Raw genomic sequence first — 14,667 nt, forward strand, 5'->3', positions numbered from 1 at the left:
TATACGTGGTATGGTATAATATGTATATATAGGATGGGTGAAAAGTCCGAGAACGGCTTAATATCTCATACACAAAGGTTATTTGACGGTGGGTGTGATTGGGGATCCCACTCAAATTGAAAATACTACGTTACTATGACTTCAAAAATATGGTCCACCATCTTGGATCCGCCATATTGAGTGCAACTTTATTTTTTTTAAATAGGAAGGTGGTCATGCGATACATGATTTCGATACGAAATTTCAAGAAAAAATGAATGACGAAAACTGCATATCGATATCTCAAACCGTTCAGAAGATATTCACATTATTAATCAATATCATGCATATCAGAAATGAAATACAAAAGTGGTATTGATTAATAATGTGAATATCTTCTGAACGGTTTGAGATATCGTTGTGCGGTTTTCACCATTCATTTTTTCTTGAAATTTCTTATCGAAATCATGTATCGCATGACCACCTTCCTATTTAGAAAAATAAAGTTGCATTCAATATGGCGGATCCAAGATGGCAGACCAGATTTTTGAAGTCATAAAAAGTAGTATTTTCAATTTGAGAGGGATCCCCAGTCACTCCCACCTTGGAATCACAATGTTTTATGAGATACTAAGCCGTTCTCATACTTTTTTCTCTCCTTTCTGCTTTGAATAGTATTGATTGATAATGTGAATATCTTCTGAACGGTTTGAGATATCAATGTGCGGTTTTCACCATTCATTTCTTTTTTTTTTTGAAATTTCGTATCGAAATCATGTATCGCATGACCACCTTCCTAGTTGAAAAAAATGAAGTTGCACTTAATATGGCGGATCCAAGATGGCGGACCAGATTTTTTAAGTCATAATAAAATAGTATTTTCAATTTGAGTAGGATCCCCAATCACACACACATCATCAAATTACCTTTGTGTATGAGATATTGAGCCGTTCTAGGACTTTTCACCCACCCTGTATACTGTATACTGCCATAGAGAAAAGATAGAATAAGATGTCCCATGTTATAGGGCGTTTATCTTACAAATTTCATTGTTAACACAAGCCGATAGTCATAGTAATTCTTTTTTGTGAAGCTATGTGACGCAGGCAGTCTCTCATACTGTGCCGTTCTTACACTCTCTCGACCCAACAAAGCAGTAATAATATAGATAATAAAAATAGACAGTAATCGGCTTGAAATTTGAAACATAAACAACCTATTTCATGGGATACCTTCTTATGTTATCTTTTCTCTATGATTGTACCAAATAACCAAAAAACAATATATTTTCTTCTTCATCTTTTTATCTTCCCCTATCGTTATTCTTGCTCTCCTCCTACATTTCTGCATTAATATCCTTCCTTGTTTCAGGACAGGTGTTATTGGTACTCTCCGTCTCTGTTGGTTTAATATTTTTACAACTTATTGAAATTTATTCCTTATTATTAATTTATATATTTATTTAATAATTTATTGTTTTTTTGTGATGTTGCAGGCTGTGACATGGGCTCTGTTTGTCTGCCTAAGTTTCCTGTCCATTGTAATTGTGTTGTTTGCCTGGAAATGGAAGAATCGAGGTAATTTCGTATACATGTTTAGACATTTGTCTATATATAGTCTATATATACAGATATAATCATAATTGATTTATCAATTCAAGATACACAATAAATTATTAATATATACAAATATGTGCTACTGAAATTTATTTTAACAAAGTCAAACAAACACAAGAAATATCATTGGATAGGGGTCGCCGGAGTTCCGTCTGCCTCAAAGCCGCCACTCACCAAAAAATGGTCAGTTTTTACGGACGCTACCAAAGTGGAACAGTAAAAGCCAAACTGGGTCTATTCCTACTTTACATCTATCATTTTTTGGCAGCACTGAACCTGCATTCCACTTAGTTTGTAGTAACATTAAAAAGGCTGAAAAGTAAATAGGCCTATTAAAAGTTTTCATTATGGGAGTTATCATTAGTTTTAGTAATATTCTTAAATTGGGGAATTCCATCATATTCAGGGAATCAATAAATTTATGAAAACATAATGCTAATATTATTTTTTCGTAAATCTCCTTCTAGTATCTAACTGTATTGGAAACAAAACTAAGATATTTATAGGTTCAGATCAGAGAAGGTGGTCAATTTGGGTTATCTATTTTATAGGTTAGTAATTCTAATATTATTATTGATCATCATCCTGGCTCTACTCAATAGAAAAATTCTATTGACCGAACCGTTGACTGCTTGACCAGTTACTCGAAATTGATAGTTGAATATGATGTATAAAATGGAATACTATTTATCACTTATACAAACGTAAATATTATATTGAAATGAAATTATTATTTATATAAATTATTTTTTGAAAGAGTATGAATACTTTAATAAATTGAGCTTTTATATACCAGCGAGTTTTTAATCAGTTTCCGCTAACGGAGCCACCAACAATAACAAGAAAACATGTGGACTGTAGTGGATTTCCGTGAGTAAACCAAGCTTGTCGTGTGCGTGAAGCGACCTAGTTTGTCGTCGTCCCAGTTTGACGAAATAGCCCAATTTGTCCCAATTTTTTTTGGTGTGATGGTTTTAAGGGCTGGCGATACTCTGCGACCCCTTGGATAGGTATTAACTGCTTCAATTAATAGCAAAATCAAATATACTCTCATAAGATGGAAATTACTGAGATATTGCAATTATTCAAATACTAATAAATTTCCATCTAGCTATTCACCCTGGGTGTCAATATTTGCAGTAGCAAAAGTCTTTGGGGTGAATTACAGCATTTAATTTGGATTTTCGTTTAATAAAAAGTATACTCTCATAATATGCATTAGCCAATCCATTCTTTCTTTATTTATTCTTTCTTTCTTTCTTTGGGGTGAATTACAGCATTTAATTTGGATTTTCGTTTAATAAAAAGTATACTCTCATAATATGCATTAGCCAATCCATTCTTTCTTTATTTATTCTTTCTTTCTTTGGGGTGAATTACAGCATTTAATTTGGATTTTCGTTTAATAAAAAGTATACTCTCATAATATTCATTAGCCAATCCATTCTTTCTTTATTTATTCATACATTATGAACGAGAGAGTGAACGATAAACTCGGCGAAAAATGTTCTCCAAAAATGTAATAATTAGTAACAAGTCCCAATTAGTAATAATAACAATAATATTTTATTGTCATTAAACTTTGAAAAAAGCAATAGACAACGTCACAATCATTATTTGCATTACACAAACAACATATACATATAATGTAAACAATACATAACAGGACTTTACAATAATAAAAATACCCAATACATTCAACTTTGAAATAAATTGAAACATCGTTTTAAAGCTAGGAGGTCATGTCTCAACTTCTATATTGAGGTCCATGTTATATTGGCTGTAAATGATTAACATTGATGTTGCTATCCTTGTCTATCATCCGACAAAGCAGTTAGCGCTATCCTTTCCTACATCTGCAACGTTGCTAGATCACTTTTCAACAATGTAGAATTATAATTAATTTATTAACAAATTATTTAATCTTAATTATGAGAATTCATTATTTAATCATTGAAGAATTTTTTCTCTTAACGAATAGAACATAATTGATCATTTAGAAGAATTAGCAGTTTATATTTCATCGGATATACTAGTATCAGCTATCCTCTATGAAAGGCAGTGGCAAGGCAGAGAATCAGCAACACTGTTCTCCTATGTTTCTTCACTGCCATTATAACGTGGACCTCACTATAATACATGGTTGAATAATAGTAATATTATGTAGAATGTCTTAAGTATGTAAAATAGGTTTCTAAGTACTTGAAGAAATTCAACACAGCCTTGAAACGATTAGTAAATGTTTTTAGAAAGTAAACACGTGAGAATATTATATTTGAGAAAATGAGAATATAGGAAGAGATTGGTGCTATTTATGTTAGGTGCTAAAAACGTTTTGTCAATAAAGGAGAGTATTTCTTCATCTTTACATTACCCGTGAAAGTAAACACTGTTTTGTCTGTCATTTAGTAAACATGGAAAATTACTGTCTTTTCAATGTTATATTAGTTTTTGAAGGCTATCTCTTGAGCTCTTTTGTCAGTATTGAGTTTAATTGATAATAATTATTGATGGATGAGTCATTAATGAATCAAATAAAATAAAATCACTTTTACTGAAATTACTGAGATATTGCAATTATTCAAATGCTAATGAATTAGTCATTATTATTAAACCAAAATCCAAATTAAATGCTATAAATCACCCCAAAGATATTTGCAGTAGCAGAAGTCGCAGAGGGGTGATATACAGCATTTAATAGGGATTTTCGTTTAGTAATAATTATTAAAATCACTTTTATTTTTACATCATACAATATTAATTATTACACTTATCATAATGATATAATTTGAATATTATAATTATAAACCTCAATTTGTATCTTAGATTAGTTACAAAATAAATGAACTTATTGTATCTTTAGAATCAGTTATTGTATGATATTGGATGAGTACACTGATCATCATAAAATATATACAGGGTGACAAAGAATAACGGGAACTTTTAAAAACGCCATAAAAAATTAGTGGGAAGGGCAATGATTTTATTCAAACTAATGTAAAGTTCAAGACTTGCCATTTGAGAATTATTAATAACATCTATCAATTTTTGACAATTACTTCTTCAAGATGGCTTCCTCCTGAACGAATACATTCGTGAAATTTGTGTTGACGTTTCCTCATTGATCGCTGCAACATCTTCGTTTCCCGGTCTCATGATCTGTCCACCTGCGATTTTCTGTTTGTGGAGCTATCTCAAATCAAACGTTTTCACAACTTGACCAATAACTGTAGTTGAATCATAACAGACAATTCAAAATGAAATTAACAATATCCCAGCTGAAATTTTGCAGCAATCGTTCAGGAATCTCAACACAGATTTCAAGAGTGTATTCGTACAGGAGGAAGCCATCTTAAAGGAGTAATTGTCAACAATTGATAGATGTTACTAATAATTCTCAAATGGCAAGTCTTGAACTTTAGGTACTTAAGTTTGAATAAAATCATTTTTGCCCTTCCCACTAATGTTTTATGGCGTTTGTAAAAGTACCCGTTATTCTGTGCCACTCTGTATATTCCTGAAATTAAACTTATTAGACAGTACATTAATTATCTATAATGAAGTTTTATTATTACTTCTATTAAAGTGATAAGTGTTTGATTTATTAAGCTTTGATTTGTTGCGTTGTTAAATTTTGGCAATAAAGAATTGAATTGAAAGTACTTCTATTAAAGTGTATACATTTAAGTGTGTATCATTTTTAGTAAGAATTTTTTTAGCTTTATCTATTCAATATCTTCTAATTATACTTCTCTTCAGTATCTGTATTTTTCTAAAATAGTTATTTGTGCAACTAGTGCGCAAAGTGACAGTTTGCTGCACCGAAAGAAGCGTTTACGCCCGAGCCGTAGGCGAGGGCGGAATGGTTTCTTGAGTGCAGCAGAGGAACTTTGCGCACGTATTTCACATTAAGTTTTTCCTACAGTTACCATTGAATATGAAAAGTGGGTAATTATGGGTAAAATTGCCTGAAATCCATCAAATGTTTTTCTGTGTAATTTTATTATTGATAAAAACCTTAATCCTAAAATCCTAAAGTCCTCGTTGTCCTCCATTATAATATCTAATTAATAATTTGCGCGTTGTGCTTCGTTGCACCTCTGCTCACTATAGCAGCCCAGTCACTGTTACCAACTTCATTTTGATTTTGCTGCACTGTTGCTCCATATAACCTACTAAGTATTTTTCGCCACACTGCACAGAAAGCAGCTGTTTTCCAGTCCCTACGTAGATCTGAAAGACCTTGTTTGCAGACGACGTCAGAAAAGGGTTTCTTTTCCCGTCTAGGCCAGAAAGTTGTCTCTTTCCAGCCGCTTATGGCTGGAAACAACGCGCTAATTATTATTAATAAGTCATCCGCTAGATCGGGCGAGTGTCCACTTTCATAATAAGCTGAAGTCGCCATGATTTTAGTTCCAGTTTCGAATCAAACTAATTCGCTTCGCAACCAGTTTTATTCAATTATTTATTGTTGATTAGTGCATTCCGAATTTTCAAAAATGCTTGAAGATGACTGTGGTATTCCAAGTGAAATTTTAAAAGAATCTGAAATCCTGACTGCAAATCTTCTACCACTAAAATCAAGAGATAGGTACGATAGCTTAACGAGTATTCTTTATTTTGTATTCTTTATTTATTTTGTCAGCAATACCTGTAGTGTGGCGAAAAATATCGTTCGCACCACGGGCAAAAATGTTTTTCCAGCTCTCAATCTTTTCTAGTCCTCGGCCTACGGCCTCGGACTTGAAAACCGATTTCGAGCTGGAAAAATCTCATTTTCTGCTCTAGGTGCGAAATATACTATTGCGTTGCCATGTTGCAAATCTGGAGTGCAGAAAAATTTTTCCCGCACTAGAGCGGAAAAGTGATTCTTTGCGTTCTGTAATCAGTGCAGCAATGGCCACTTTTCAACGTAACTGTAGGAAATAATAATTTGTTGTTGTGTTTTTCAGAATTTCTGCCCGAAGTAAAGGAGTTCGTTGGAGTAGGATCTACTCGACCAAGATTCCGAAAAAGAGACAAAGTTCTATTCTACGGCCGTAAAATGCTCAGAAAGGTAGATTTTACATAAAATTACAGTATTCTACTATTCAAAACTACTGAAATTATTATTTAAACTATAAAATCTCTTCTAAATCGTTTCAAAAATGCTTTCTCTGTCTGTTTTGTCTTCCTCAAATCCAGATTTGTTAGATTTGTGTGCGTTTTAGACGAAAACGTTACTTTATCTCTTCGAAATCGAATTCTCCATGATTCAATATAAAGGTCAACAATAAGGTATTCTTTTGAAATTTGAGGTGAAGTTAAAAAATTTAGTTTACAGTATATTTTGTCCCCCACTATCTCAATAATCATTATAAATCGTTACAAACTTTTTAGTGGTTCCATTGGATTTCTCAGACAATTTTACATAAGAATTGATATCTCAAGTACTTTCATGAGGCCGCTTCAAAATTATAAAATTAAAAATTTGGAGAAAAATGTACAATTCTATGTGCTATTCGATCCGTGTTTACTAAAACCTTTCTCATTATTCTGGTGTAAGTAGATCCCTCGAGATGTTTGTCGGTCACAAACACTCTGTGTTTTTACATTAACTCTGCACCTTAAGGAATTATTTCTCAAATTATCAATTTATTTATTTATCACATTGTGTACAAATACTTAACATGAGGAAAGGCAGAACAGGCTCATGTTCAAAACTGTCCCATTTCCAATTTATACTACTGTATACTGCCCAAATCAAGATGTTGGTTATGTCACTTGCACTTTTCAAAATACAATTTACGATCTTCAATACTCAGATAAACGAGCAAATTTTGAATCAATATGCAGAATTATTTACAATGGTTTACAAATTAAATTATTTGCAACATTCAATTTGCCATAATAGAGTTGTAAATTGAATGAAAAAGACTAAGAAATTGTCAAAAAACCACTGATTTATTGATAATTAGAAAGACCGGTTTCGGTTATTACACCATTGTCAATCTCAATATGAATTTATACCACAATATCAACTTCTCAACTACACAAAAAGAGTTGTAAATTGTTAGAGGAAGAGGAAGATGTGTGTGCAATACAATCGTACAATGTGGCTATTTAGTTGGTGTAGGATGAAATTCATTTTGATTAATTAATGTTTTTTGTTTTAGGTGAAATCTATTTCGGGGCAAGTTCATGGAGGTCAAGGCAAGAAGCGGAAACTAGTCATCAAATTCGCCAGAAAATTGCTGCAAATGAAGAAGGAAAATGCCCCTCAACAGCTCAAGGTAAACGAATATTTCAAAATCTTAAAGCCGATAACCGGTTTATTGATATCTTAATTTTAGGGGATGGTTTGCGAGCTCGGGATTTGGCTAAGTTCTAGACTTTTAACAGCTGGAGTAAGAGAATTGGCTTTCCGAAACGGGGCGTAGTCGTAGTCATTGTCAAAGTCACGTTTGAATTAAATTTCAAAAGACTAGAAAATTAAACACAAAATAGAATAAAGAGAAAATAGTGTAAAGTTTCAGCTATTTTGAATTATTTAGAAATGTTCAATTTCGTCAAGGAAAAACGTTTCCAATTATAGAAATGAGAAAATAAAAACTGTTATAAAAACTGCGACTACGTCCCGTTTTGGAGAGCTAATTTTTTGACTCCAGCTGTTTAAAGTCTAGAACTTAGCTAAATCCCGAGCTCGGAAACCGGCCCTAGAAGTTTCTAGACTACTATAAGAAAAAGTGAACTCTCGAGGTGAATAATGAAGAAGATGAGGAAAAGAAAAATGGTTGGAGCTGAGAGAAAAATAGTATAAATGAGAGGAAGCCTTTTATTCCTTGTCTAGAGTTGAACTTTTAAACTTAGTTTTTTCAATCAATCAATCAAATTCTTTATTTACACATTATTGTACAAAAAGTTAATTGTATCGAATAGTGTATCGTCAAAAATAAAATCAAAACATAGAACATAAAACATATATACCATACAGTAGGCCACTACATGAATCATGTATAATATGAGTAATTTCTTATATTATTGTAAGTTCCATTATCAAAAAACTCGTCAACGCTATCTGCGATTTCTACACTTAATTGAAGATGGTAGGTGATTGAAGAGCTTGACTCCCATGTAGGTAGGCTTCTTCTCAAAAAGCCTTAACCTATGTGAGACAACACACAAATTACCCTTGCCTCTAGTATGTAAAGCGGAACTTATTTTGAACTTATTCCTCGTCTAGAGTCCGAACTTTAACTTTTAGAAAGGCTTGAACTGTATGAAAAGAGTTGGAAAGAAGTGAAAAAGATTCTAAATTCGTTATTAGAACTGGGACTTTCTTTATTAGAACTAGGTGAGATAGAGTTTGGATAATGGTCAATATCGGGGCACCGAGCTTCGCTCATTATTTTTATTGATTGATAAACAGAACACAATTCTCTAAAATGATCGTGTTTATATTTCACAGCTGGCTATACGTCATCTTATGAATTTCGGGGATGCGATATTTTGATTTTTCACATACTCACTTTTTTACTATCCACAGCTGTTTCGCCAAGGATGAATTATCCTTTTAATGTCGTTCAGCGAGTTTTCCCAAGGTTGAGACCTAGTGCAATCGAATCTTCACATCATAAACCTACCATATTCCAAATATCGTGAGAATCGTTAGGGCCGTTTTCGACATAAAAATAACCAGATATATAAATACAGAAATTGCTCGCTTGATATAATAGGATAAAAAGTACCAAAGACGTAAAAAAATAGTTGATAAACAAGTTAAGAAAGAATCTAAAAAATCCGATTGATCTTCATTAATTCAATTCAATTTATTTCCACGTGAAATTACAATTTTATACAATATAATTCAGTTACAATAAAATCCATTATTTATGAGGATGAGTGAAGGATAAAATTTAATCCAGATATTGTGAAGTAGAAGCTGGATTAGAGTTAGAATAACTTCAAGGATTATCAATTGAATTGGAATGATGTTCAATAACACTCATTATTGAACATTCGTTGCCATGTACTGAAAATGCATTAATATTTGTGCAACTAGTGCGCAAAGTGACAGTTTGCTGCATCGAAAGAAACGTTTACGCCCGAGCCGTAGGCGAGGGCGGAATGGTTTCTTGAGTGCAGCAAACGAACTTTGCGCACGTATTTCACATTAAATTTTTCCTAGTTACCATTGAATATGAAAAGTGGGTAATTATGGGTAAAATTGCCTGAATAATGTAGTAGTGTTTGAATGGCGATGCGGCTGTGTGGTGTGTGCTGTGGTGGCACTGTGCTGTCGTTGTCCTTGGTTATAATATCTACTTAATAATTAGCGCGTTGTGCTTGGTTGCACCTCTGCTCACTATAGCAGCCACAGCAGTCACTGTTACCAACTTCATTTTGATTTTGCTGCACTGGTGCTCCATATAACCTACTAACTATTTTGCGTTGTCATGCTGCAAATCTGGAGTACGCAAAGTACTCACTTTGCGCACTAGTGCGGAAAAGTGATTCTTTGCAGCCTGCAATCAGTGCACAAATGGTCACTTTTCAGGGTATCTGTAGGAAAAATATATTTCTATTATCTTCAGGTTTCTTATAGAATTAGTTATAAGTACAAGATCATCGATTGTATCAGAATATGAAGCTTAGATTAACCTGTATTAGATGAGTTGACTTTCATGCAGGTAGGCTTCTTCTCAAAAAGCCTTAACCTATGTGAGACAACACACAAATTACCCTTGCCTCTAGTATGTAAAGCGGAACTTATTTTGAACTTATTCCTCGTCTAGAGTCCGAACTTTAACTTTTAGAAAGGGTTGAACTGTATGAAAAGTGTTGGAAAAAAGTGAAAAAGATTCTAAATTCGTCATTAGAACTAGGTGAGATTGGATAATGGTCATAAAAAATACCAAAGACGTTAAAAAATAGAATAGAATCGAATCTTTATTGCAGCAATATCTGAGGTCATCAGATACAATACAAGTGTCAAATATATACAACATGATACAAAATAAAAATATATTACATCAGTAAGTTACACTATCAGTACCCTATGATAATATGTCACCTGATTTTCAACTTATAACCGAATATTCCTAGCTAATGTATAAAAATCTTCAATCTTGTTTAAAGGGTTAGCTGTTAAGAAACGTTTCATATGAATTTAAAAAGTTCCATTCTCCATATTTCTAAGATCTTCAGGAAGTGAATTAAACAATTTTATTGATAAAAATAAAATTGTTTAAATCACTTAGTTGATAAACAAGTTAAGAAAGAATTGATCTTCATTAATTCAATTCAGTTTATTTCCACGTGAAATTACAAGTTTATACAATATAATTCAGTTACAATAAAATCCATTAATTATGAGGATGAGTGATAGATAAAATTTAATCCAGATATTGTGAAGTAGAAGCTGGATTAGAGTTAGAATAACTTCAAGGATTATCAATTGAATTGGAATGATGTTCAATAACACTCATTATTGAACATTCGTTGCCATGTACTGAAAATGCATTAATATTTGTGCAACTAGTGCGCAAAGTGACAGTTTGCTGCATCGAAAGAAACGTTTACGCCCGAGCCGTAGGCGAGGGCGGAATGGTTTCTTGAGTGCAGCAAACGAACTTTGCGCACGTATTTCACATTAAATTTTTCCTAGTTACCATTGAATATGAAAAGTGGGTAATTATGGGTAAAATTGCCTGAATAATGTAGTAGTGTTTGAATGGCGATGCGGCTGTGTGGTGTGTGCTGTGGTGGCACTGTGCTGTCGTTGTCCTTGGTTATAATATCTACTTAATAATTAGCGCGTTGTGCTTGGTTGCACCTCTGCTCACTATAGCAGCCACAGCAGTCACTGTTACCAACTTCATTTTGATTTTGCTGCACTGGTGCTCCATATAACCTACTAACTATTTTGCGTTGTCATGCTGCAAATCTGGAGTACGCAAAGTACTCACTTTGCGCACTAGTGCGGAAAAGTGATTCTTTGCAGCCTGCAATCAGTGCACAAATGGTCACTTTTCAGGGTATCTGTAGGAAAAATATATTTCTATTATCTTCAGGTTTCTTATAGAATTAGTTATAAGTACAAGATCATCGATTGTATCAGAATTATGAAGCTTAGATTAACCTGTATTAGATGAGTTGACTTTCATGCATTGATCTTTTAATTTTAGACTCCAAGGCCCGGTTGCACAAAAGCCGGTCGAATTTTAACCGTGATTAATTTCACGAGAACCAATCAGAGAAGCCGTCTTATCAAAAATGTCATTTCTTATTAGTTCTCGTGACATTAATCACGGTTAAAATTTAACCGGCTTTTGTGCAACCGGGCTTAATAGTATCTTTTTGATTCAAAATTTGCTCGTTTATCTGAGTATTGAAGAGCGTAAATTTTATTTTGAAAAGTGAAAGTGACATAACCAACATTTTGATTTGGACAGTATAGTATATATTGGAAATGGGACAGTTTTGGGCATGAGCCTGTTGTGCCTTTCCTCATGTTAAGTATTTGTACACAATGTGATAAATAAATAAATAAATAAATATGTTCTCACGTTTTACAGGTTTTGGAACCACCTGCAGAATCTTACAAGAAGATATATCTACAATAGATGACAGAGTTCCACCCGATGCCTTCTACATGCTACAAGTATAAGGTACAGTTAAATAAATAGTTTATTAGTTATTAAATAGTTTATGATCAAAAGTTGAAGTTGAGTATAAATTATTAAGGTAATAAATTCAAAATGTACAAAGAATAAATAAACAAATCGAGAATATAGATAGATATATAGATAATTTAGCAACCACTGACCTCCTCTCAAAGGGGTGTATGGACTTGTCAATCATTTAAATTATTTAACTTGAATTGTGCATTATGAAACAGATTGTTACATGTATACTCTCGAGGGTCTACGAAAAATCACCGTGAACTAAAGCAACTGAAAAAATCCTGAATCGAATAAAAACTGTCCTTCCAGTTTTGTCTTAAACTGAGCTCTCCGTTTTTCAAGCGTTTGACAGTTTAAGGGCCGGTTTCCGAGCTCGGGATTTAGCTAAGTTCTAGACTTTAAACAGCTGGAATCAGAAAATTAGCTTTCCAAAACGGGACGTAGTAGAATTTATATAACAGTAGTCGCAGTTTTTATTTTCTCATTTCTATAATAATTGGAAACGTCTTTCCTTGACGGAATTAAACATTTCTAAATAAATCAGAATAGCTGAAACTCTACACTGTTCTCTTTATTTATTTTGTGTTTAATTTTCTAGTTTTTTGAAATTTAATTCAAACGTGACTGACAATGACTACGACTAAGCCCCGTTTTGGAAAGTCAATTTTTCTACTCCAGCTGTTTAAAGTCTAGAACTTAGCCAAATCTCGAGCTCGGAAACCGTTCCTAAATGTGTTGGAAATGCATTGAATAGATGAATACCTACGCTGGTTACCCCTTTCGCATATTAAGCTGTACGATGTGTTTCATCCCTGAGTCTGTGTCTGTGTCTTGTCTCATAGGAATGTATCATAAAACCCTTCTTAAACATCGACTCATTTTTTTTATAAGACAAATTGCTTCCAACATATATAAACTAGGGAGTGGGAGAATTTTCAATTGCTTAAAAAAGGGTCTGCAACTAGTTCTTATTGACTATTCTACCATAACGTGAATTGCCCATTTCTGCAACTTGAAAATCTGGCTGACATCCGTAGAATGCACCCCAAAATTCAATGCCATATGTGAATGGAATAGCGCGTAATTTAATTTAATTTGTTTATTTATTTATCATTGACAATCAACTTAAGTACAAAGAAACAGACTACAGTCCAAAACTTCTTTTCATCCCAATTTCATAAAATAAATTGTCCAAATAAAGGTTATGTTCGACTTTAATAGACCTCTTTCAAAGTTTGAATATCTAGTAGGTTTTTCATGGTCCTAAGCACATATACAGCAGAGTTTAATATATTTTTCAAACATTCTAAATTGGATTCCTTGAAAGTTTACTATCTATGGTGACTTCAGAATATCAACTTTATGTACTCTTTCAATCTCATGATTATTCACCTCCAATTAGGCCTTGTTGGCATCATTTTGCTGTGAGTTTGTAGAACGTACAGCACCAGGTAGAAGGATTTATTAGGGAATTTCCCTATGTACGCCTAAATGTTTGGCTCCTTCTGTGCACTCCTTGCAGTGGAAATGACACTCTCAATTTTCATAAATGCTATCATTGCCAATCTAATCACAAATACCAACACACCGCCAAGGCAGCAATTTTCATCATCACTAGTCCGCCATGGCATGCATTCGATTCAGTTCCCCAAATGTAGGTCTCCATCCTGCATTTGCGTATCCAGACGCACCTCGTGGAGGCCCTTCTAGCTTCATGTGAAGATGGTGAAGATGTTATTTGGAGAGGGGAAATTCTGAGCTAGAACTAATGCATTGCTGAGTGTCTAATCCATTCTTTTGAGGGAGACCTAAGACACCTGCATAAAGCCACAAACAGAGCTGTAGACTGGTTAAAGCAGCTAAGAATAGAATTGTGAGTATTGAAGAGCGTAAATTTTATTTTGAAAAGTGAAAGTGACATAACCAACATTTTGATTTGGACAGTATAGTATATATTGGAAATGGGACAGTTTTGGGCATGAGCCTGTTGTGCCTTTCCTCATGTTAAGTATTTGTACACAATGTGATAAATAAATAAATAAATAAATATGTTCTCACGTTTTACAGGTTTTGGAACCCCCTGCAGAATTCTTACAAGAAGATATATCTACAATAGATGACAGAGTTCCACCCGATGCCTTCTACATGCTACAAAGTATAAGGTACAGTTAAATAAATAGTTTATTAGTTATTAAATAGTTTAAGATCAAAAGTTGAAGTTGAGTATAAATTATTAAGGTAATAAATTCAAAATGTACAAAGAATAAATAAACAAATCGAGAATATAGATAGATAGATATATAGATAATTTAGCAACCACTGTCCTCCTCTCAAAGGGGTGTATGGACTTGTCAATCATTTAAATTATTTAACTTGAATTGTGCATTTATGAAACAGATTGTTACATA

General features: G+C 33.3%; 1 protein-coding gene across 3 annotated transcripts in view; it reads left to right on the forward strand.

Annotated features, from left to right (window-relative positions):
* The window catches only part of LOC111054830 (neuropathy target esterase sws), a 104,723-nt gene that overhangs the window by 22,964 nt on the left and 67,092 nt on the right, over window positions 1-14,667 (forward strand). For all 3 annotated transcript variants that reach the window (XM_039433304.1, XM_039433303.1, XM_039433302.1), the window contains exons 2-5: window positions 1,475-1,556; window positions 6,548-6,651; window positions 7,751-7,867; window positions 14,327-14,421. In XM_039433304.1, coding sequence (XP_039289238.1) covers window positions 1,475-1,556; window positions 6,548-6,651; window positions 7,751-7,867; window positions 14,327-14,421 — 398 coding nt within the window. The remainder of the gene's footprint in view (window positions 1-1,474; window positions 1,557-6,547; window positions 6,652-7,750; window positions 7,868-14,326; window positions 14,422-14,667) is intronic.

The sequence above is a fragment of the Nilaparvata lugens genome, chromosome 7 (assembly GCF_014356525.2).
Source record: "Nilaparvata lugens isolate BPH chromosome 7, ASM1435652v1, whole genome shotgun sequence".
NCBI classification, from domain to species: Eukaryota; Metazoa; Arthropoda; class Insecta; order Hemiptera; family Delphacidae; genus Nilaparvata; species Nilaparvata lugens.